Source organism: Malaclemys terrapin, chromosome 3 (genome assembly GCF_027887155.1).
Source record: "Malaclemys terrapin pileata isolate rMalTer1 chromosome 3, rMalTer1.hap1, whole genome shotgun sequence".
In the NCBI taxonomy this organism is placed as follows: Eukaryota; Metazoa; Chordata; order Testudines; family Emydidae; genus Malaclemys; species Malaclemys terrapin.
In genome coordinates, this window is record NC_071507.1 from 127,675,876 (window position 1) to 127,701,813 (window position 25,938).

The 25,938-nt window shown below is 40.6% G+C and overlaps 1 protein-coding gene across 6 annotated transcripts; it reads left to right on the forward strand.

The window, feature by feature from the left end:
* Positions 1-34: 34 nt before the first annotated feature.
* Positions 35-22,944, forward strand: BEND3 (BEN domain containing 3). Of its 6 annotated transcripts, none has more exons than XM_054023939.1 (5): positions 35-346; positions 11,772-11,831; positions 12,516-12,814; positions 13,288-13,511; positions 17,952-22,944. In XM_054023939.1, exons 3-5 carry the CDS (start codon positions 12,781-12,783, stop codon positions 20,202-20,204), a joined length of 2,511 nt encoding a protein of 836 aa, XP_053879914.1. In that variant the 5' UTR covers positions 35-346; positions 11,772-11,831; positions 12,516-12,780; the 3' UTR covers positions 20,205-22,944. The 6 variants fall into 6 exon arrangements, with proteins under 6 accessions (XP_053879914.1, XP_053879913.1, XP_053879911.1 ...); XM_054023940.1 differs by lacking the exon at positions 35-346 and having other exon boundaries at positions 11,257-11,831; positions 12,516-12,598; positions 12,770-12,814; XM_054023938.1 differs by lacking the exon at positions 11,772-11,831.
* The last annotated feature ends 2,994 nt before the right edge of the window (positions 22,945-25,938 follow it).

A 25,938-nucleotide genomic window follows, 5' to 3' on the forward strand; every position in this document is an offset into this window, starting at 1 on the left:
CCTGAGCCCGCCCGGCCTCTCCGCCGCACGCGTTTGCACAGGGGCCGGAGGGATCGGCGGCTCCCCCGGCCTACAGGCAGCGGGGACAAGGCGGCCGTCGCGCGAGGGCGGGTATTTCCACGGGCGGTGCCCCCCCGGGGGCAGGAGCCCGTGCGGGCGGGGCGCGGGGTCCCCAGTGGGCGCGGGTGGCGCTGGCCGCGGCTCGGGGCGCTGTGTCCTTGTGCGGAAATGACACACGGTCCCGTCACGTCACGCGAGAGCGCAGCGCGCGGACCCTCGCACACAAAGAGCGGGGGGAACCCGGGCACCAGCGCCGCCGCCGCTCCGGGCCCCGCCGCGACCCCAGGTGAGTGTGCCCGGGCCCGGCCCGCTCCCTGCTGCCCCCGCAGAGCACCGCGGGCGGCCCGGAGTGGGGGCAGCAGGCCCCAGCCCCGCTCGGGTCCCGGCCGCTTCTCCCCGCCCCCCGGGGCCCTTTGTTGGCTGCGCTCGGGACATGGTTATAGCGCGATGGCTCGTGGCAACGCTCAGGGCGCGCGCGCGGCGGCGGCCTGGCCGACTCCATCTCCGGAGCGCGCGGGGGGGGGGGGGGGGGAGAGAGTGGAACGGTCACGCCGTCACCCGACCTTCCCCGGACATATAGATCCGCCTGGGCAGCGGTCGCACCGGAAGCCGCCGCTGCCGCGCGCGCTGGACTGGTCGTGGGTTTTCACCGCCGCGTGCGCAGGGGGAACGAACAGGGCTGCTGCTGCCTCCGCCCCGGGGCGGGGTTTCCTTACAGCCCGCCCCGCGGGGCGGCACGCACGTGGCGGGAGGTGAAGCTCCGAGGAACCGGAGTCCCCGCGCGGGCAGCTGCCCCCACCCAACCCTCCACCCATGGGCGCGTGCAGGGACCCGGTTCTCCAGGCTGGAGACCCGGCTGCCCCTGCAGGTACCGCTCCGCCCTCCTGCCTGCGCCCCGCCCTCCCCTGCTTCCCCCGCTCCCCGCAGCTGGGCCTGGCTCGCCGTCTCCCCCGCGGCCACAGGCTGTCCCCGCCCTCCGGGGTGCCCGGCCCCGTCACTGCCACTAGCCGCGCCGGCGTCTCCCGCTGCCACTGAGCCAAATCGCTCCAGCCTTGCGGCCCCGGCAGTCCGGCTCTGGCTCGAGCTCTGTGCTTTGTCCTGCGCCTTCCCTAGTCCGCGGGGAGGTTTGGCCCCGATTCCCGCTTCCTGCCCAGCTTCAAGGCAGCATGAGCCCCCCCGCTGCCCACGGATCTGGGGGGTGCCCCAGTGCGGCTCCCGGAGCGGGACCAACAGATGGAATTAAGGCTAATCCCCATTGTAGAGGAGGCCCTGCCCCCTGTACACACTGCGGAGGATGTGCTGGCATAACCCCCTAGTGTAGACGCAGGCTACAGCGATGGAAGGGTTTACCTGCGGTTGTAGGAGCTCCCATCCCAGAGCGGTGGTAGCTGGGGCCACAGAACAATTCTTCCATTGATCTTGCTGTCTCTGCACTTGGGTTAGGGTGCTGTAGGTACACTCTGGGGTGTGGATTTTAGATATTAAGTGTAGACCAGGTCCCCTAATTTATCTACCCTCTCCTTCAAATTTGTTCTCAGGACCCATTTTTATGGTAGTGCCTGCAGTAAGTTAACCAGCTACATTTAATGGGATAAAGAAGTAGTTGGGGATTGCTGATAATTATTTTAAAAGGTCAAACTCAGTAAAACACTTAAAATATTTTATTTAATCCCTCTCCATCATCCTCTTTATGTTTACTGTTTTAAATAGTAAATTGTTCATGTCAAGGTCTGTGTCTTCTCTGTGTGGATAGGACCTACCACATTATTACCAGAATGATGATGATAAATGTAAAATCCATAACAATAATATTTTGTTTCTTTGAACTGTTTTGCACCGACTAAATTAGGTGCTAACATGCTGACAATCATGAATGCTACTAGGTTTTAATGACTCCAGTTGTATATTGATTTATTCTGGTTCTGTATCATTGCTGATAAATATTATGAATGCATTTTCATAATTAGACCCCCTACAAATCCGTGGATATCCGCTTTATATCTGCAGATCATTTTTGAGGATTGGGGATCAGATGCAAATACAAATTTTGTATTTGTGCAGGGCTCTATTCATAATTGTGCTCTGAGGGCAAATCTAGTCATCTTCTCAATGACCACTTAGAACTCTTCAGCAATAGAATGGAAACCTCATCCCCTGGAAGAAGCAGAGATCATGGGGCAGTCCCTGAGCTGGTGTAAATTGGTGTAGCTCCATTGAAGCCAACAGTGCTATGTTGACTTATATCAGCTGAGGATCTTGCTCCAGGTCTGTAATATGGTGGAAATGTGGCTAGAGGATCTGCTACTACATGGATCACCCTCTTCTCTCCTTCCCCCCCCCTCCCCCTCGGGGTGAAGAAATAAGGACCGGGGCAGATGATCTATCTTTTTCCCACTCCTCCACACACATCTACCTAGTACCTGGCCCAGCTGTTCAGGCTGGACAGTTGACTCTGAATTTGTCTGAGTGAATATGTGCCAACATATACCTGTTTTGCAATGTGCAATTATATTTTTTAATGTATTGTATGTATTACACAAATGTCTTGGTTTTATATTTTTAAAACCAAGATTTTTTGTAAAGTAGAATAAACTGTCCAATACAGTGCTAGAAACTTTCTGATTCAACTGGTGCCAAAAGTGATGGTTAACACCTTTGTAACTGCTGTTCCTGCAGTGGTGCTGAACATCATTTGTTCTTGTCTAATTAAACTATGTTGAGCACTGGCCCAGCTGTTTACCTCATGTCATTAACAGGTCATTTTGGCAAGTCCAGTGGGTAAAAACCAGAGGACAATTAAATATAGTTTGAAGAAGACACCACAGCTCCTTTTTTCAGGGAAGCAGGAAAACAGAGGTTCAAGACAGAGACTAAAATAAAATTGGAGACACCTTGTCTAAAAGAATCTTGCTGCTTTTCTCAGAAAAAAGACGGCCTACATGAAAAGCCAAATTGTGGTTGGCATGTTGGTGGAAATAAATATGTCTAGCGCATTGAGCGCTTGAAGATGAAGTTGTCATTTGACAACATTTTAGGAAGAGGCAATGGCAATGCAACTTGTGGGGAAATTTTCACTGATTGAGAGGACAGATTTTTTTTTTTTTTTAACTGCATCTGTAGATGTAACTAAAAATAAAAACAAATTGAGAGCATGCCGTATAAGTACTATTGGCAAGATGCCACTATTAGAAACCAGCTTCTGTGGAGCCTTGAGGCTGCCAGTATTCCACAGGACAGCAGACGAGGTTTTTAATCTGCATAAAGTATTGGTACACTTTTTGTCCATGAGGGTAACACTTTGATTTTGTCTCCCAGTGTTTTAAAAACAAAAGAGGTTGTGAGTTAAAAGCTTTTATCGTACTTATGTTGTAGCATTGGAATAGGTTTGCAATATGTTGTCCAAGACATTTAATTCTGAGTAGCACTTTTAGATATTCAAAATAATAAAAAAATCCAACATTAGATTATTAATAACATCTTGGATTATTAAAAGTGATAGAACTGTAAACATCTGTTTTAGTGTACTTTTATGCTGTCGGCTTACATGCAGTTTGGTCAGCTTTGGCAGTAAAGCTGTACTGGTTTGTTTCACATGTGTTTCAACTTAAAATCTTTTAATTAATTTTTAATAACTTACTAGTAGTTTCAGGTACCAGATCTGCCCTTGAAATCCCTTGCCTTTTAAAGTAATTTCACAGTCATATTTCCCTACATAGGTGGGGATGTTTTTTTTCCCCCTCCAGTAAGACCAACACAAACTTCAGGGGAAACTGACTATATACAAAGTGCTGTCAAATGTACAAAGCAAACAGAATTGATATTTTTTTTGTTTCCTTCTAGTATAATCATTTTAAGTGTTACTTGTAACACTAGCAGATGAAGACATTTCAGCCAGAAGTGTAATATGCTGACAATAACCCTTTGTAGTCAATTTCTCATGCTGGATGTCATGCAGACAGTTGCAGTGCTGCTTTGTGTTGAGTTTCCAACGGTAGAGGAATGTTTAAATTAAAATATATATAGTAATTAAAATTCCAAAAATCAGAAGAAATCTGTTCATAGTAGGTTTTTATTTAAGGAAATATTTAAATATGAAAATGCGTATGGCCAAATTAAGGTTCCATTGAAATCAACAGCATAAGCTCTGACTGTTTTCAATGGAACAAGGACTTAATATTTATGAGAACCAACTCTTCTGCTAGTGTAAAATTTCATAACTCTATTGACTTCCAGTGAGCCACAACTATTTACAGAAGCTGAGGAACTTGGACTTTAATGAATAACCCATATGTGAAATTTATCTGCAGGTTAGTCATAACAGTAACTTTACTTCCTATGTATACCTGGAAAAAGATAGGAGTAAACTAGCAACCTCTTTAAACAGAAGGTAAGATAAAGTATCTTAAGGGAATTACTAATCTTCCAATAAAGAGAAGTTTTGCATATTAAAGGCATGTTCTGATTCATACAATCTTGGCAGAAAAGCAACAGATTTAGACTAAATATACAGGGTTCTTGTGAATACACAAAAGTTTTCATACAGCTGCAATATAAACATTAACCCTCACTGAACATTAATATTTACACAAGAATTTTGGTTTGCTGGTGTTCCAGGTGTCAGTTCTCTAAAATAAATATCTAGTACAGGACTCTTCTTGTGGTGTTTTGATAAAACTGCTACAGGGATAGTGGGGGTAAAGGAGGGAAACAAAAATTCTTTAGTATATCAGATCTATGGAATTTAAGCAGTGGCATCTCCTTAGGCCATCAGGTACTCCAACCACTAATTAAGCCCCAGTACATTATCTGATCCTTTGAAAAGAGAATATTTTCTCCGCTCTGCTTAAAACAAGTAAGGTGGATAATTTTTTTAAATAATTTTCAAGAATCCTTATTATCACTGAAATATACTGGTACATCCCATCCTTTGATTGAAAAAAATAAAGATTCAACCTCTTCAGACACAAGTAAATCTAAAATCAGAGGCATAATACTTATGGCGGCCTTCACTGAAAGGCATAAAGCAGTGTACCACCATGAGCCCACCAGAGGCACAAATCATTCATACAAGAAAGTACACCTCTACCCCAATATAACACGAATTTGGATATAACGCGGTAATACAGGGCTCCGGGGAGGGGAGGGGCTGTGCACTCTGGCAGATCAAAGCAAGTTCGATATAACGCAGTAAGATTTTTTTGGCTCCTGAGGACAGCATTATATTGGGGTAGAGGTGTAATATATGAAAGCAGGGGTTTTATATCATGTTTTTACAGTTAATATGGAATTAGGGAAATATGAACTGCTGCAGATATTAGTCAAATGTTTGAGGTATGATCTGCACTGAAGAAAAAATAAGTATGCACTTAACATGCATTTGTGAGCTAAACAATACAGTCAGATGCAAGGATTTTAATTGTCAGTATCAAACCTTTTCTAGAAAACTAGAAACATGAAGTCTTGTATATATTAGTATAGATACCGATAATGTTTTTAATAGGCAGAATAAATGGTTGTTATATTTTTAATATAATACAAAATTACACCCTGCATGTGCCTGGCACACACCTTTTAAACTACGGAACTCTTAAAGAATGAATTTTGGGACAGAGAACAGTCTTTATCTTGTATTGGCTGGAAGATGTTCTATGTGACTTTACAGATGGTTGTTGTTACTAGTTTTACAACACTCTCTCTGGATGCATCCGAAGAAGTGGGCTGTAGCCCACCAAAGCTTATGCTCTAATAAATCTGTTGGTCTCTAAGGTGCCACAAGTACTCCTGTTCTTTTTTTTGCGGATACAGACTAACACGGCTGCTACTCTGAAACCTGTCAAATATGTCAGGCACTTTACAGTACAGATAGGCCTGGTCACTGCTCTGAAGTGCTTACACATGGGGATAGCAAACAATGGATAAGGGCTGGAGTGACAGGCACCATGATTATTCAGGTTAGAGTTGTATATCCTGGTGGATAAACTGAATATATACATCTGTAAATAGTTACTGATTTACATATTAAAGGTGTCATGATGAAGTGAGAAGGAAGTGTTTGAGGTAGTGATGTAGCATACCTATAGAAAAAGCCATCAAGGCTAGGTCTATAACACCTGTAAGTTCCATGATTCTAAGAACGCATGTAAGCACTTTCTGTCCAGAGGATTATTTTTTCATAAAATTGAAGGTACCTGACTACAGTGAATATGTCTCCTTGGTTGTAATGCAGTTGATGCTATGGGGCTAAAATACATTCAAAACTTGCTTTGCTGTTCCTCCCCTGTAATGTTTTATGAAAACATCATGCCAAACTGTTGAGTGTTTGAGATTTATGTTTATTTCTGACATTTTTCATAGAATGGGCATCTTAATAGCTTGTCTCGTGAACCACTTCTATTCTTGATTGCATAGTTTCTCTTTTAACATTACAGGCGAGCAAATAGCAACGCAAATTCTGAATGTATTTTAGCCCCATAGCATCAACTGCATTACACCAAGGAGACATGTTTTCACACGGGAAAGTAACATTAGGAAGGTACTTAGTGCATATTTAACGTATTTAAATGCAGTTTAGCAGCTGGAAGCAAGGAGACCCAGTGCCATATGACCAAACCATTTTCTGTGGACGAGTGCTTCACAGATCAGTTTGAAAAGTACTGACTCATTTCATATCCGTGTGTAAGATGCAAGAGATTTTTTCCCCGAGACAAATGGATGAAACTATCTAGACAACTATAGACTATCTCAATCAGAAGAATGGAAACTTTTTTTTAACTAGCATGGCTAAGTCTTTTCAGAAATCTGAAAATTTTGAAGTATGTCTTAGTCTTGAAGACTGAAATAGCAAGCTTAGTAAACAGGAACGTTTGTCTCTTCGTATCTGAACTCCAACACAAACAGTGGCATGTCACAGGAACAGTGCAAAGCAGTATACATACTTTATCTGATGCCACCTTCACCAACACATAGTGCCAAGAGAGGCATTATGTTAGTCGTAAAAGTGTGGGCACGTGCTATGTTTAGTTGTTTATGAGTTAAACATTAGTTACATTAATGTAAATGTTGCATACTGTTTTCAAACAGTACAAGGCATTAGGAAATCTTTTTCAATGACTTATTGCTTACATCCTGGGGATGGCATCCACTGTCAAATGGTGAGACTGCTCTGCCTCTTCTTCCTTGAATATTGAATCTATCTGAATATTGCACCTCTTTGAGTTTCTCTTTGGATGGATAACTTGAGCTAGGGACTCCAATAGAAACAAAATTGCAGATGCCTTTAATAAGGGGCACTTCTGGGTGCAAATTTGAGGAAAGATCAAGAGGAAGTATACTTGCTTCATTTTCAGCATGCAAACCTATGATCACAGTTGTAAGAACTGATTGTCTTTCTGAAAAAAAATTCTATATGTTAATAGTGGATTCTTCGGGTAACACTGTTAGTATTTCTATTATAGGCCTTTTTTTAGACATTTATAAATAAAAATTCTCTAGAATGAAACTTTGCACGCAACATGAGCCCAGGAATAAATGTGTTTTAACCAAGAGCAAACACTTAAAATGCCTGAACCAAGTTATTGTTCTAAATGTGTTCAAACAAGCAACAACCCTAAAAATAGAAGTTTACCAGTTTAAGATGCTTTTTTGTTTGTTTTGTTTAACTCAAAATGGCTAGGTAACTACAAATTAAATTTAACAAGCCATTTCAGCTAAATCCTGATACCACTGAAGTCTATTGCAAAACTCCTGTTGATCTCAGTAGGAGCAGGATTTGGCCTGTAGGATTAGTGTAGAGTATGGTTTTCTTGTTGTGGGTATTTGGTATGCAAAATGGCTATGGTCTATCAGGCTCCTAAACCCAGTTTCCTGGGAAACGAGACACAAGCTGCAGCTCTGATCCTTTTCCCAGCAAGATACTGTAGCTAAGGGTGGATGTCCCTGAGTTCCCATCTCTGGTAGTCATGACTACAAACCCAAATTCCCAGGCCACATTACATAAGTACTTCAGTACTAGTGTTTTCTGCCCTGCATCTGTTTATTCTTCTCTAGAACTAGTGACTGTTTTAGAGACAAAAGGGTAAGGGAGAGAGATTTAATTTTATATTGAAATAAGACAGATCAGGCAACATTTCAACCCCTTCATACACTCAGTGCAATGAGAATCAACAACCAGGAGCTCACTTACCTTCTCAGATGGATTTCTCAATTTGATTATTTGTTGCACCATTTTTTCCTTGATTCTGTTGTTTTCTGTCTTTTTCCCTAGCCCATTTCCCTCTGGCTAGCTCTGGTCCAGGATTCTTCTCAAAAAGAGGCTCTGCAACTACATACCCTCTCTTCATATTCCTAACTCCCAACTGTGATTCTCAAACCCTCACATACCTCTTGCTTCCAACCCACTTGTCTTCTGTCGGAGAGACCTCTCCCAAAGTGTTCTACCTGTTGTTTGAACAGCAGTGACAGAAGAAAAATATCATTCCATGTGTATCACCCTACAGAAGGAGGCTGTACACTGGTTTTGTTATCTTTCTCTTTTTTCTTTATATATATATTTATATTTGTCTATTCTTTTCGGTCTCTGGCTCTATGTTTGCCACCTCTCTCAGTCAGCATGATCCCTGACAGTGATGCCCCAAAGAGTTGCCTGAAAAACCTAGAAAAATCTGACTTCCTATATAGTATATGATTGTTATAAGGATGTCTGCTTGGTTGCCTACTTGGGCCTTCCAAAAAATATAAAATTTTCAGCAACTACATTCAGCTGTCATCTTCTTCCTTGTCACTCCCACATTTTTGGCACTGTGCCATGTCTTCACAAAGCTGTGCCTTCTACAATAAAATGAAATGAAATGTAATAGTCACTGGCCTGGAAGTTTAATGTCGTATATGGGATATCAAGGCAAGTTCAATTCAATTTAACTTTCTCCTAGAGCACAGGCCACAGTGCTGTCCTTTCAGGATTTTTCAGAAAGGATTGTACAGCCCTTGCCTAAACTCATAAATTGCACTGGTTGAATGAAAATCAATTTTAAAATAGATTTAGTTAAATCAGCACAAACCCCTGGGATGGCACACTTTTAAATTGTTTTAATAATTGGCTTAAGTCATTTATAAATCAATTTAAGTGTCTCCTCACAGATGTTTACAACAGTTTAACTAAAGTGATGTAAAAAAACCCCTAATTTTAGTTAAACTGGCATAACTTTTATGTAGGCAAGTTAAGAGTCAAAACCAGGGGGGGGAGAATTATGCTGAGTAAAAGGGCCAAAGCAGAGTACTGTCCTCCAAGGACCCCCTCCCAAACCCTTATATAGGGAGTGTCCTGAGGACAGGAGGGGTCCTGGAATAGTCCAGAATAAGGAGAGCGCAAAGGTGACTTAAAGGCACTTTACCCCACCCTCCCTCCCCATGGGCCCTGAGTTCTGTGTTGTGACTGTTAGTCACATGTACAAAATCTCACACTGAATGTATTAATTATATTTACTATTAATAGCTACCAGCCACTAACAAAGAGAAAGCGTGCACAGTATTCAAATGTTTGTATTTAACATAAAGCATTTTAACAGTACTTGAGATTCTTTTAAAATCATTTTGAACACAGCTATTAAATAATAAGACTACAATTGCAATTCTTTGTTTATAGTCTTTCAAAATTTCTTTTGTTTTATAAGGCATATTCATGGGACATAAATATGTGTGTGTGTGCTTGCGTGGGGGGGGGTGTTTAACCAGAAAATCTCTGGTTATGGGTGACTGTGAGGGGTTGGATCACAGAAACCCCCTTGGGAGCTGCCACCCGATGTGCAAAGACTACCCCTGCTTCTGTTTTCCCTGCCAGCTCAGGACTCCAGCACCCTGTCTTGCTGAGCCAGACACTCCCGTCCGGCTCCAGACACAGACCCAGGGTCTGAATCACTTGCCCCAAAGCTGCAAGTTTACCTGAAAACAGTTCACAGAAGTGTGCTTGTCTTTAGCACTCAGATGCCCAACTCCCAATGGGGTCTAAACCCAGATAAATTCGTTTTACCCTGCATAAAGCTTATAAACTCATAAATTGTTGGCCCTCTATAACACTGATAGAGAGATATGCACAGCTGTTTGCTTCCCCAGGTATTAATACATACTCTGAGTAAGCTCAGTGGTTTGAGCATTGGCCTGCTAAACCCAGGGTTGTGAGTTCAATCCTTGAGGGGGCCACTTAGGGATCTGGGGTAAAAATCTGGGGATTGGTCCTGCTTTGAGCAGGGGGTTGGACTAGATGACCTCCTGAGGTCCCTTCCAACCCTAATCTTCTATGATTCTATCCCTGAGCTGTGGGGAAGTTCAGCCCTGGATTCAGATCTAAATAAAAAGTGATTTTATTAAATACAGACAGTAGGATTTAAGTGGTTCCAAGTAGTAAAGACAGAACAAAGTAAGTCACCAAGGAAAATAAAATAAAATGCGCAAATCTATGTCTAATCAAACTAAATACAGATAATCTCACCCTCAGAGATGCTTCAGTAAGTTTTTCTCAGACTGGACACCTTCCAGGCCTGGGCACAATTCTTTCCCCTGGTACAGCTCTTGTTGCAGCTCAGGTGATAGATAGCTAGGGGCTTCTTCATGATGGCTCCTCTCCCCCCTTGTTCTCTTCCACCCCTTTATATATCTTTTGCATAAGGTGGGAACCCTTTGTCCCTCTGGGTTTCCACCCCCCCTCACTGGAAAAGCACCAGGTTAAAGATGGATTCCAGTTCAGGTGACATGATCACATGTCACTGCAAGACTTAATTACTCACTTGCCAGCACACACATATACCGGAAGACTCACAGGTAAATACAGCCATCTGCAGACAATGGGAGTCATCAAGTACAGTTACCATATTTTGAGTGTCCAAAAAGAGGACACTCCACGGGGCCCCGGCCCCGCACCCAGCCCCACCCATGTCCCCGCCCCAACTCCGCCCCCTCCCCTGCTTCCCGCGAACATTTGATTCGTGGGAAGCCTGAAGCAGGCAGCAGGTAAGCGGGGGTGGGGGGAGGAGGCGCAGCCCAGTCTGGCCCCCCCAGCGTCTCCAGCCTGGCTCGGCTCGGGCCCTGGGGTCCGAGCACCCCCGGCCTGGGCCCAGCACCCCGGCCCAGCACCGTCGGGCCGGCCCCGGCCCCCGGCCCAGCACCGCCGGCCCCAGCCCCCGGCCCAGCACCCCCGGCCCCGCATGTCCCGATTTTCCCGGACTTGTTCGGCTTTTTGGGATTTCCCCCCGGACGGGGATTTGAGGCCCAAAAAGCTGGACATGTCCGGGAAAATCCGGACGTATGGTAACCCTACATCAAGATTCCAAACCATCCTTAATGGCCCACACTTTACATAATTACAATAGGCCCTCAGAGTTATGTTTTATATTTCTAGTTTTAGATACAAGAGTGGTACATTTCTACAAACAGGATGATCACACTCAGTAGATTATGAGCTTTGTAATGATACCTTACAAGAGACCTTTTGCATGAAGCATATCCCAGTTACATTATATTCACTTATATTTTTATAAAACCATATAGACTGCACAACGTCACAGTGACTTGGGCAGTATTGACCCATTCAGAGCTTGACTAGAGAAAAGGTATGATTTGGTGAAAGAAGTCTATTTTGAAAAGCCATGTAGTTATGGAAGTTTTTGTGTATTTCAAATAATTTTATTTTTATTTTATTTTATTTTTTTTTTTTTGGCCAGGCGAGCCTATGAGCTAGACATGTATCTGGATAATCTGAACTATGTATGGCTGATTTAAAGGTATCCAATTTTGGTTGCCACTGTTGGTGGATGTGTACTTCTAAATGGCTAGTGAGAGCTGGGTGAGGATGCTTGCTCTGTCTGTCCTCATTGGAGTTTGAAGCCTTCTTTTTTGAGACATGCCCAGAATTTGGAGTTTATAACAAATGACGTGATCTTAGGTTTAGGGAAATGTAGAAAATGTTTTGTTTTTCCTTTAAAAAAGCATTCTGATGTTCTTTGGAGGCCACCAGTTAATAATTATAAAAACATTTGTTACTGTAAATCTATAGGTTGCTGGTTTTTCAATATCACAATCCACATCAAAATAGCTGTTTTTTTTAATGGAAATTTATTCAGACAGCCTAGGCATATTATAGAATCATAGGGAAGGGACGGCAAGGGTCATCTAGTTTAACCCTTAATTATAAAATAGTTTGTGTTGCATTTTTCAGCTGTGGTGAACACTGGAAATTGACCTACAGTGAAACTTGTTGGACACCCTTGGGCCTCCAAAGTTTTTTGGCTCTTATAACAGGTGGCCACTTAATACAATGTGGCCAAAAAAAACCATTCAGAGAACTTTTATTTACGCACTGCCAAGACACTTCTACTTATATAGAAAGTTAAAACAACTGAACTAATGTTCTTCACAGTAGAAAAAATCTTCAGTGTTAAATCATCTTACTTTTCTGTCCGTCTCAGGTTGTTTTCTGTTCAATTTACACTGCTGGGCAGATCTGCAGCTGTCCAGGAAACACATAAGAAAAGTGGCTGCCTGTTATAATGTGAGTAAAAATGGAGCAGATAGGAAATTGCCCAAGAACTGTTAATATTGTCCAGGGATAGCAAATAGTTGTAGATAGCAGGTTTCTGACCTCTTTTAACAAAAGGCTGAAAATACAACCCATGCCCTGTTTCTAGAAAACTACTGATGTCTTTTTTTTTTTTTTTTTTAGTGGGCTAGAAGATGAACTCAGCTGAATTCAATGATGATGATGAAGGTAAAATGCTATATCTTGTTTATTTTCTAGTCCGATAAAAAATACTAGTTGTATGAAGACTTTGTAGATTTAGATGAAGAATGCATTGAGATAAAGCAATGATTATGACAATGACTGAAAAGTTAGCTGCTAAAACATCCTATTATTATTTTTGTTACCCATCATCGTTCTCCCTCCCCCAAACTTGTGCCTACTGTACTACCTGCCTACTCACCTGCTATGTACTGTTTTTTAGGCTGTAAGCTCTTTGGGGCAGGAACTGTCATTTATTATATGCTTGTACAGTTCCTACCACAATGGTGCCCCAACTTGGGGACTTGAGGCTTCAAGGTGTTGCCATTATATAATGATAAATAATAATGACACTATTCAAAAGGTAGTTTCAGAAAAACAAACAGAAAGCACATTGTTGTAAGGGTATCATGAATTTCTGAAGGAAGTGCTTGATTGTTCTACACCTTCTCTTTTTCTAGTTAAAATTATAAAAAATAATCTTGTGAAAGTAGAAACCGAAAATGAAGATGAAGCACTAGACTGCTCCGTGACATCCAGATCTCCTGAGAAACACTCACTGGATGGCTCAGTTACTTGCCTACAGGATTCTAACAAACGGAAACAGACCTCACTTGGTTGTGATGGTTCAGGGAGCCAGCAAGAGGTTTTACCCAGTGTGAAGAAAAGACGCTTTACTCAAGAGGTGATTTCTCTACATGTGGCTATGCATGATGTACTGTTCAGATTTTATGGGCCAAATTTACTGCTGGTGTAAGCAGAGCACAACTCTTTTAAATCAGTACACACCAGCAATTAATTTGTTTATAGTCAGACATGACTATAATCTTTGCCTAGTTTACCCATACTACTTATCTGGATATTTTTTAATGATGTGAGCAGTATCCCATTTTACAGCATAAATGTTACCATTAATTGTTTTTATCTGAAGCAATTATTTGTTTCTAATAATGCTTATAAGCATGGAATTCTCATACTGGTTTGGATTAACTGGGTCTGACTGATCATAGACCCCCCTCTCATGTCCCTACAGTAAAGATTTTGTTAGTATTTTCATTAGAAATTTAGGCCTCAGTCCTGCAATCAGATCCCCATGGGTTAACCCAATTGCCAGACAAGGGTTGTAATTTTTCCAGATTATGTACAGTGGGACAGATTCTGATCTCAGTGAAACCACTCTAAATTAGAAGTTATTTGAAGTTGATACAGTAACTCCTCACTTAAAGTCGTCCCGCTTAACGTTGTTTCGTTGTTACGTTGCTGATCAATTAGGGAACATACTCATTTAAAGTTATGCAATGCTCCACTCTTACGTTGTTTGGCTGCCTGCTTTCTCCACAGCTGGCAGCCTTCGTATGTCCCGCCCGCCGGCAGATCTTGCAGCTCAGTGCCTTCCCCCGCCTCCTGCCCATGGCAATCAGCTGGCTTGCAGTGTTTTGGAGGGAGGGGGGAGGACCGAGGACTTGGCGCGCTGGCTCCCCCTGCCTCCCGAACGCCGCAAGTCAACTGATTGCCCCGGGCAGAGGGAGTGGGGAGGAGCGACGACTCGGTGCGTCTCTCCCCTCCCTCCCCTGCCTCCTGCTGGTGGCGATCAGCTGGCTTGCAGCGTTTTGGAGGCAGGAGGGAGGGGGAGGAGCAAGGACTCAGCACGCCTCTCCCCTCCCTCCCCTGCCTCTGGAACCCAGCAATCAGCTAGCTTGTGGTATTTAGAAGTGGGGGCGCAGGACGCAATGCGAAGTAAAGGAGGAGGACATGGGTGGGGGCTTGGGGCAAGGGGTGGAGTGGGCGGGCTGAGGGTTGAGCCCTCCGCCCCTGGTGCTTGCAGAGTAGGGAAGCTGCCCTGGAACCTAACCACCCCTATTTACATTAATTCTTATGGGGAAATTGGATTCGCTTAACATCATTTCACTTAAAGTTGCATTTTTCAGGAACATGACTACAACATTAAGTGAGGAGTTACTGTAGTTGCCTTAGATTTACAATGGGGCCAGAACCTAACCCAATAACTATAGTGAAAATTTATTCTTGACTGACTCTAGGGATGAATCAGCATGTTTAGAATAAATAACCAACCACAATCTTAGTCTGAAGTTCCAGCAGAACCTTTGAGAGGCTAACTTTTTTTAATACTAATGCTTTTATTTGTGCGTTTCTCTCTACTTTCCAGTTCTGGTGGTGACCAAAAGTCAAGTTGTTAAATATTTTGAGTAAGTCAGTGGGACTTGGGCTCATAAGTGCCTGAGCCACTTTTGAAAATGAACCTTAAGACTTGCAATGCTGAATGGAACAAAGCCTAAATACTTCTTAAAATCTGGGCCTGTGGTCCTAAAATATAATATGAAAGATTATTCCACAATAGCAAATTACTTACATTTCATAAAAGCTCAGCAACAATATGTAATATGACTAACGCAGCAACAATATGTAATACAGTAGCTTCCTATGACAGTGTAGGTAGCGTGGTATTATGTGCCTGTAGCTCATATGGAACAATCTGCCTTGTAATTTTTTTGGTAGTACAGTAAACTGATAATCTTTTTAACTGTGTATAGCATTATCTGAAATACATACACACATCTGTGCTTAAAGTCCAGGGTCCTTATGGATAATACAAAAGAATGTTCCACAATAGATTATTTTGAACTTTCACCAAAAATACTCTGTGTGCTTCAGATAATGTTATACCCAGCTGGCAATAAAATCTGTATAGTGTCAAGATTATTACTGGTGGCAAGGAGAATGTTCTGAAGGCAGAACAAGGTATCCCAGATTAACAGAAAATGCTTAAATCTAGTCCCAGATGTGGCACTAGCTGTTAGCTGAACATTGACCGTGTGTTTCTGAAATGCAGATCTACAAATTCCTCCCACAACCAGATCCAAACATCGTGAGCTGCATTAGTGAAAGGGCAGAAGTTCTGCTGCCCTTACCGCATACAGAGATCTGCCATAATTCTCAGCGTAAGCACTTCTTTTCTTCCAAAGGGCCCCATCCAACCCCAAGAATGTTAACTTTTATGTATTCATTTTAGAAGGGAAATAAGGCACTTTAGATGATGACTCCATGCTGATTAATACACTTCCTAGGTACTGCCTTGTTCCTGCCTCTTCACTTGAGCTGAGCATTAGTCAGGACTACCCTCAGATTGTCATGTTTTATTGCTTCATTGGTCACAAAAAAAACCTATGGTGAAAAGGACTAACAAATGATTTGCTTATCATAACAAGCCTTCTAACAAAGATGGAGCCAAATTGTGCTCTTTGTATATGAGGATAATTTGGGGCAGTCTCTGAAGACATGAGGTTACCAGATAAGAGCAAGTTTCACCATATGTTCATATCTCTTTATAATGTTAATTTTTTTTTAATCTGAAAAGCCAGAGATCCCTGTTCTTAATTCTGTCTGTTGAGCCTTGGTATTACTGAATCTTATAACAGGTGCTTTAGTTAGGCCACATCTTCCCACTTAACAAGGGCACTTCTCTGAAAAGTGATGTTTTGGTGTTGCTCCATGTTTATCATGTCTCATTTAGTCCATCTCAAATGTGCTTCGTTTACAAGTAAAACTGGAGAGGGAAGTTTCTAATAGCTATCCCTGCAGAATCAACTTGGATCTGAAAATCAAGCTTCTGACCCTTATCATTGCTGATAGGATTCTGCACTCTAAATTGAACCCATTAACACCCTCACTTATCACCTATGCAACCTCATGGTCTTCAGTGGTGTTACACTTGTGTAAATGGGCAAGATATGGCACTGCAATTGGAATTTATCTTATTCTGGTGATGATGCATGAGGTAGAATAGAACCCAGCTTGATCTACCCTATGTGTTTGGGCTCTGCATTGCTTATAGGACTAAAAAGTAGTGTAAACTTATTTTTGTCACTAGGGTAAGCAGATATGAGTGTGAATACACCTAGGAAGCAGATTAGCTGAGTAAGAAGGTGCTGCCATTTTTTTTTACACTGTTGTTGTTCAGAGAAGATCCACAGTATAAGGGCCCGATCCTAGGACAGGACTTACAGTTGCTCATCACCTCTTAACCTCAGGCCCATAGTCTGTATTTCATTGCTTTTTAATATTTGAACGCAAGTTCTTTATTTTTTCTCTAATTAATATTCTGTCTAGCAAGCTGGGGAAAAATTCAATATGGTCAGATTCAAAATGTGTGTGTGTTCTCACATGTTTTTGAGTTCTGTGTATTGTAATTCTTTGTTGTTGTTCACCTACTTAATTTTCTAGGAGTTATTCACAATATCCATGTGCTTGCAAAAATAAATAAATGATGAGCTAAATATTTACAGTGAATTAATGAAAACATTTGCTTCAGAACTCAAACAATGAGGAACGGTTAGGAAATGCAGTGCTTAAAAATAATTTATAGCATGAATTCTTAAAGACTTCTCTACTAACTGGTTTAGAACCATGAGGAATTCAATGAATATAAATGTCTCTGCCTTTCAGAAACAGATCATTCTACTTTCATTTTTTAAAGGCCTTTTCACTAATTATATTGGGTTTTTTTAAGTTGGGTTGGTATCATAGAGTTGTCCCTGAATTGGACCGCTGGGGGTAAATACTTGCATACATTTTTCAGAGCAAAAGGAGAAAAAATGAACACACCTGTCAAGGCTGTTGGACCACAGTGTCCTCCTGGGGTGGTAATAGGGAGACTAATGAAACATTAAAATACAGTTGGGGGAGCAGTGAGGTTGTGGCTAGGTCACAGGATTCGGAATCAGAAAACATCAATTCTGTTCTTGGCTCTGTCACTGACTTACTTTCACTCAACCTCTCTGCCACCCAGGTTCCTCAGACACAAAGTGGGAGGTAATGATAGCATTTAAAGCTCTCTCGGTAAAAATGCTAAGTATTATAATTGTATAGTTATTGCATAACAGAGGTCATGAACAAAGAAGTAAAATAATACTTTCCCTGTAAAGCATGTTTGGTGATTGTTTTCCTTCAATACATTTATGAACTTGATTTATATAGCACAGTTGGGTTCATTGATGAAAATTAGGCAGTGCATATTTATTTAATGACACCTACCTGTGGAACACAAATTTGTAGCTATTATTTTAAAGCAAACTGTCTTACTAATACAACGTTTGTTGATTTATAGGGCCTCGTTTCAAACATGAAGAACCGAGATATTGGGTCACCCACTCAGGTAAACGTAGAGCAGCCTAACAAGAACAAGAATCCCAATATAACATGGCTGTGTGAAGAAGAACCCTTCAATGACGTGACCACTCCATCCTATAAGAAACCTCTGTATGGCATCTCACACAAAATTACAGAGAAGAAGAGCACACCAGGGGCAGAGCAGTTTTCTTCTTATGAGCTGTTTGAAAAGGTCAATCCAAGCAGCCCCTCCCATCTGCGGAATTTGAGTGATCAACGCAAAAGGGATTCTGCTGCTACCATCGCTGTTACAGCTTCCACCGCAGATTCCGATCCAAACATATATTCTTTGATACAGAAAATGTTTTACACCCTCAACACCCTGAATTCCAATATGTCTCAGCTTCACAGCAAGGTTGACCTGTTGTCTCTTGAGGTCAGCAGAATTAAAAAGCATGTCAGCCCAACAGAGTCTGTAGCAGAGTTCAGGCCTCCCCCCGAGTACCAGCTAACCGCTGCAGAACTCAAACAGATCATGGATCAGAGCACATCAGGTGGAGATTTGGCTTGCCGGTTACTAGTTCAGCTTTTCCCAGAGCTCTTCAGCGATGATGAGTTCAACAGGAGCTGCAGCACATGTGGCTTCCTTAACAAAAAGAAGCTTGAATCGCTTCATCTGCAGCTTATCCGAAACTATGTGGAAGTTTGTTATCCTTCTGTGAAGAATAATGCTGTGTGGCAGGTGGAGTGTTTGCCCCAAGTTAATGACTTTTTCAGTAGATTTTGGGCACAAAGGGAAATGGAAAATAGTCAGCAAAGTGTGCAGTCATCCAGTTTTTATGAGTCTGAACAGGTAGAGTCCTCTCATTTCATTGAGGATAAAGAGCAGGAGGAAGCTTTGTCCCTGGACAGGGATAATGCCACCACCTCAGATTATGTTCTAGATGCTCAGGATCTCAATGAATTTTTAGATGAAGCTTCATCCCCTGGGGAATTTTCTGTGTTTTTGTTACACAGATTATTTCCTGAGCTCTTCGACCACAGGAACCTGGCTGAAAGCTATAACTGCTATGGAGATTCTGGGAAGCAAGAGCTGGATCCTCATCGACTTCAGATAATTCGAAGATACACAGAAATTTACTTTCCTGATGTGCAGGAAGAGGAGGCGTGGTTGCAGCAGTGTGCACAGCGAATAAATGATGAACTTGAAAGTATGTATATGGATGGGAGTGAGTGTGAACAGATGAGAGATGACTGCTATGATTCTTCTAGTTTGCCTGATGATGTATCTATCATAAAAGTGGAAGACAGCTTTGAATATGAAAGGCCAGGAAGAAGGTCAAAAAAGATTTGGCTTGTGCCCATAGACTTTGATAAACTTGACATCCCCCCTCCCGATTTTGATGTTTCTATCCCGGATTACCTGTTGAACAAGGAACAAATTAAAAATATATATGAAAGCAGTCTGTCCATAGGAAACTTTGCATCTCGATTGCTTGTTCACTTATTCCCTGAACTGTTTACTCATGAAAATCTAAGGAAGCAATACAACTGTAGCGGATCACTAGGCAAGAAACAACTTGATCCAACCAGGATTAAATTAATTCGACACTATGTGCAAATATTGTACCCAAGAGCAAAGAACGATAGGGTATGGACATTGGAATTTGTTGGGAAGCTTGATGAGAGATGTCGACGCAGGGATACCGAACAGAGGCGCACATACCAACAGCAGCGGAAAGTTCATGTTCCAGGGCCTGAGAGGAGAGAATTTCTTACCTATGCAATAAACCCAGAAAGATTCAGAGAAGAGTTTGAAGGGCCACCACTGCCGCCAGAAAGAAGCAGCAAAGATTTTTGCAAGATACCACTCGACGAACTTGTCGTTCCTTCTCCAGACTTCCCTGTGCCTTCTCTGTACATGCTATCTGATAAAGAGGTAAGAGAGATAGTACAGCAGAGCCTTTCTGTGGGAAACTTTGCTGCCAGGCTTCTAGTAAGACTCTTTCCAGAGCTCTTTACTCCAGAGAATCTCAGACTGCAATATAACCATTCAGGTGCTTGTAACAAGAAGCAACTTGATCCCACCAGACTCAGATTGATCCGTCATTATGTTGAAGCAGTTTACCCCGTGGAGAAAATGGAAGAAGTGTGGCATTATGAATGTATACCGAGCATTGATGAAAGATGCCGGCGTCCCAACAGGAAAAAGTGTGATATACTGAAAAAAGCCAAGAAAGCAAAAAAGTGACAGGCTCTCTAAATTCTTCAGACTTTGACCACTAAATTATTTGGGAAGAGCATATTTTGTTCTAGTCTGGGAGCCTGATCTTACTATGGAATCTAAGGGAGATCAGCCCCTAGGAATATTGGGCGCTAAGATTGTTACTTTTTAATATGTGTGTTGCACATATAAGGGCACTGCAACAGTGGGAAGTGGTTTACTGCATTTATACATGATAAAGACCATAAGTGATCAGTGATGAAGTCACTAATGACTCATTAAGAGTATGACTTTCGCTGGTGCAAATACATGTATTAAGTGTATTCGTCCTCTCCCCACTTTTGCATCTTCCATTTTTATCACTTTTTTAATAATAAAAAAAACCTTTTTAAAAATCATTGTGCTCTTCGGGGCAGTTTTGCATTAAACCCTTTTAAACATCAAGGTTAAATAATTTGGAATCTGAATTATTTTTTAACTTGCAAATTTTGTTTTTGAAAGTGCCATGTTCATTGAGAATGATTGGAACATCAGACTTGCTTACTACAGTAATTACAGTTATCCCTTTGTTTTGTTCTTAATGATAATGAAAATAACACGAGGTCAATACTGGGTCAAATGTAATTTCCTTTTTGACTGTTACCAATGTATTATTTCCATTGCTATAAGAACTAAGACTAGATTAGACACAATGTGTTTTTACGTTGAGACCGTAGACCTGATCCTTCACTCTTACTCATGTAAGTTATTTCATTGTCTTCAATATGACTACTGGGAACTGTTTCAGTGAATAGGGTTACAAAACAGAATCGAGCCCTTTACCAGCAGAATGTGTTGATATTGCCTGTTAGTCTCTCTCTTTTTAGAAAAAGTACTTGAAACAAGGAATGTAGAAAAACATTTAAGTCCTTATTCTTCATCAGAATTATGATTCCAAAGTTTCCAGTATTAAATCAAATATTTAATAAGCAAAAGGTAAATACCAAGATTTGATTCTGTGGTAGAATTGAATCCCCCTATGAGCTGTGGTGATATGGTGTGTTTGTGTGAATACAGCACAACCTGGAGTCTCCGAATGTCATAGGGATATTGAAAATTCCTTTGATTATCCAAATTGATTTAGTGTAATTAATAGCTATCTGGAAATGTAATCTTGTATGATTAACTTAGGTTCAGATGATCAAGATTGCATTGTTAATATGATCAGTTATAATGAAGAACATCCTAACTCCATTCTGACTTCACAGTTTCTGATCTGTCCTTGGAGAGTGCTGCATTAAAATCAGAACCTGATTTTCCTCTCAATTACATTGTTCTAAAGCAGGATGTCCGTTGATGTCAACGGTATGAGAGAATCGAGCCTTCCGTTAGATGTTAGTCATGGCAGTGATCATTTAACACTGACCATCCCTTGAACATCTTGAGATTTGTTGAGGTTCTCTGTGGTCCTCTTTTGTTATTTATTTAGATGGGTCATAGTATTTCATTAACATTTCAGTTAAGCCCCAGTGTAAATTTCTATTTTAGCAATTGTATTCAACTACAAAATACTTGATATTTTTACTTCATTTTTTTAGAATTTACTGTTCTCAGAATCATGTTGACCCCTTCCTTTAAAAAAAAAAAAAATATTTTTTCTAATGGCAAGAATTAGCAGTTATTTTACAGTGTTAAAGCAGTAGTAAGTCACAGTAGATAGTAGAACTCACACATTTTCCCCTATGTGCTAGCAACATCCTAAAAGAATGTATGATGAGAGTCATGATTGTACTGAATAATCTAATACTGTTTAAATTCACTTACATGTTTCCTGTTGGCATAAGTAATAGCAGACCATGCGCAAAATGGATATCAGCGCAAATATGGTTATAAATAAAGTGAGAACATTTTACCAAAGATAATGAACTTATACCACAATGTCTGCATCCTACCTTTAATTTTAGTACATATTTTTAGCAAACTGAATATATCAGAAATGCAAGGTTTTTTATAATTATATGCTACCTAGCACCTCTTTGTGAACTATTATACATGCGCTTTTATGGGCTATATAAAATGTCATGAAAATGGTAAAAGTCTTTTAATTTAGAGTTGAAAATGGCTAACATGTATTCTGCAGCCCAAAAGGTAAGGAATGTTATATGCAGATTTTCCTTATGGTTTATTTATCTTAATGTCACATTTGTTTCAACAATAAAGTATGTCAGATCCTGTTGAGGACTTCAACATATCTTAAACTTGTACCTGGTTGGTAAAGAGATTATATGAATGTATGGAATTTTCTACCACAACATACAATTTTAAGATATATTGACATTTTCAATGAGTTTTGATATTCATTTGGTACATTTGGCTTCATAAGGCAACCAAATGAATCTTTATATGACACAATGATCAATATATGAGGGGTTTTATTTAAAAAAAAATACATTATCAAAAATGGACATGTAATAGCTCAACAGAAATGGTCTTTTTTCTCAACTTCTGGTCAAATTATTGTAGTCTGCTTATATATTATATATTCTTCTGATTTGATTGTCTTGTTGGATTGCCTACAATCCTTTTATGACCTAGCATTCTTTTGAAAGGCAGTTTGATATAAAGGCAATATACACATGAAAAGTGACAGCTTGCAAAGGAAACTTGTTGAGGTGTATTTGGAAGTGAATTCATCCAATTGGTCAAGTAATGAAATGTATATGTTGTTACAAGAGATGCTGGCTCGTGATTGGCTATGAACAGACTCATAAACTGTAAGTTTCTATTATTGAACTTTTCTAAGGTCTGTTACTAAGATCTGGAGTAACATTAACCAGTCAGACTGAATACACAAGTGAGGGCATCTTGATTAGCTGCAACTGCTCTAATGTCATCTCCCTTTTAGAATGTTATTTTAAAAGGACAAACAGTTACTGATTTCAAACTTAGGCTATCTGGAGAGATTCCCAGATATTAAATGAAAACATTCAGAACATATGTAATCATACACACACTGATTTCATATTAACTATACATGGTTTTACTTCAGTCAATCCTGTTGAGATGAATGTCAAAAGTCTAACTTTAATATAACACCTTTGGTAAGTATTGAACAACTCTCTCCTACAGTGATTCTAAAGGAAACAGCATAGTATTCAATGACTCTATATTTTCTAGTGTGACTGTCAGAATTTTCCCAACAAAAAAAAAGAACTGCAAGCCTGCTACAAAATTAATGTAGAACCTTTTTTTTTTTTTTTTGGTGTCTCACCAATTTCACACAAAAGAAACACTTAACTAAGGAACTGTGCAAGGGTTTAAAATATATATATTCTTTTCTGAAATTTGAAGGGGAAAATGAAACTACTGCTTAGAAGTTCTTGCAGTTATCCAGGGAATCTGGCAACTGTATTAACAGGGAAATGCAAATAGCATATTTTCATGAGAGAAAAATACTTCCTATTTGAAAGGATTACATTTGATTACTATTAAGAGTAAGATGTAGCCCTGAGCATTTTGTCATAATTTTGTGTTATTATGAATAAAAAAGTACTTGATCATCTTAGGAAAAATGTTCAGAAGCAGTTCTATTTTTCTATCTTCAAGTTAAGATAGTTTGTATATCAATTTTATTTCTGAGTGCATTTCTTTTAAATTCAGCCAAGTCTTGTTTTACTGTTGTGTAATACTTTTGTAACAGTGGTGCCCAGAGGTCCCAGTCAGGATCAGGGCACTCTAGTGCTCAGTACTATACAAACACATGAAGACAGCACTGCACTGAAGATCTTGAAATCTAAGAAAAAAATTGAGGATAGTTCAAACCTCTGACTTTAGGAGTAAGTCACTGAAATTTTGGGATTGCCATTGACACAACTTATGTATTGTTTGGATGCTATAACTTTCTTTCTCCAAGTCAGTTGTTTTCATTGTTACCACTATTCAGTTGGCTGCTAATGCAAGTATAAACTTTTTCCATCAGTATTCCAAAGATACTTTTTTTTTAAGCATGTTTTGGGTGCTTTTACTGCAAATCTGAACCCTGTTTTTGCTCCCTTCCCTAACTCCATGCTCCCACATGATTATCATCCATTCCTGGGAATCTCTTCTTCATGTTGGGCACTACTGCCTGTCCATGGACACTGGTCCTACAGACATATTTCAGTTATGGATCAGCTGTCTACCATCTCTCCACCTTGGCACATAAGGTGTACCGTGTGCTTTCATTACCTAGCCACAGCAAATCTGAGGAGAAAACTTCAAGATCTGCCCTACAGTGCTTTCATAAACTTCATTTTGTTTCTCTCGCCCCACAAGACCCATTCAAATAAACCTATCATTAGCAGTGAGATTCTTCTTAATTTCTTATTAAAATAAATTATTCTAATAGTAAAATGTTAGTAATTATGTGTTTAGGATAGGATTATACAACTCCTATTCTGAGTAGCTGTCAGTAAGCATATAATTAGTTCCCTCTCCCTACAGAGAGCTGTCCCTGGATTACCATGTCTAGATCAGCAACCCAAATACAAATAATCTGTAACTACTAAAGATAAACCAAGTTCCATCATACTCCAAGGACTTGCTTTTTCTAGCTTTACCTCACCTGGTTGCTAGGATCTAGACTCCCACCTCACACATCTTTTCATACATCTTCCTTATTCAGATCTATATGCTCTCTTCTGAAGGTGACTTCCTGGTCCTTTGAGACTTGACCTGCTGCTGCATGGACAGAACTTCTACTTGTCCCAGTTCCTACCCTATCGCACAATGTGACCATGGTTCATGTAGCAATTTTTCTCCTTTAGTAACCATTCTGAAAGGGAAACCTTGATTGTCATTAGAGAAGCAGAGCTTATAAAAGGGATCCCCAAGAAGTAGAATGGCTGGGGGACTGATTTTTTTTCCTGTGAAAATTTTTGATAAAACTTACATTTGTTTTAGTCAAACTTTTTCTGTGGAAATTTTCAAATTTTTATCTAAAAACCTTTTCAATTTTCAGCAACCAAAACTGAAAAAAATGCAATTGGTCAGGTGAAATGTTTTGGTAGAAATAAAGAAAAAGAAAACCTTCAAGACATCTCAAAATTTTGTTCTTCGGTTGCTGAAAACCACCACCAAAAAAAAAAAAAAAAAAAAAAAAAAAAAAAATCCAAACATGTTGACTGCCAAAATCTAAAAATAGCCATTTTCTGTTAAACTTGAATGGAAAAATTTCTACGCACAGGTGTTTTATATTGGTCTGGTACAGTGCTTTGGTGATTCTGCTGAGCTTCCTTCTCTTTAAGGTGATCAGAGACAACTCTTCAAAAATCCCTTTTGTCCTTGCACTTCCAAAGGACAGTATCAGTTCATTAACTGAGACTTAATTGGCACAAAAGTGAGAGAGAGAAAAACCCTTCAGGTATCTGTCAGAGGTGGATATGTGCCGGCCAGAACAGGATTATGCCGGGTGTTTAGTTTTGATTCCCTAAGTGGGATCCAGGGGCAGATTGCTATGTAACATGAAGCCATCCCTGCTCTCTCTCTTCTAATGCTCAGATGGAGGAGAACAGCTGGACAAGTATATCCTTAAGGTGAAACCCTATTGCCATCTGAGCAAACAATACCTGTTGTGCACTATCTATGCAGAGAATTTCTTCCTCCTGTTCCCAGAAGCTCTCTTCACACAGTTTCAATATCTTTAAAGGTTTTCCTTTCCTATCCCTTCAGGGAAGTCTTTTTACTATATCACTGTTCCAAATCATCCATTTTAGTTCTAAATTATGCGTTGTGACAGACCCAG

Coding starts and splice junctions, on each gene's coding strand:
- BEND3 (XM_054023939.1), top strand. CDS start 12,781: ATGAACTCAGCTGAATTCAATGATGATGATGAAG. Junction 12,815..13,287: donor ATTCAATGATGATGATGAAG/GTAAAATGCTAT, acceptor CTCTTTTTCTAG/TTAAAATTATAAAAAATAAT. Junction 13,512..17,951: donor AAAGACGCTTTACTCAAGAG/GTGATTTCTCTA, acceptor GTTGATTTATAG/GGCCTCGTTTCAAACATGAA.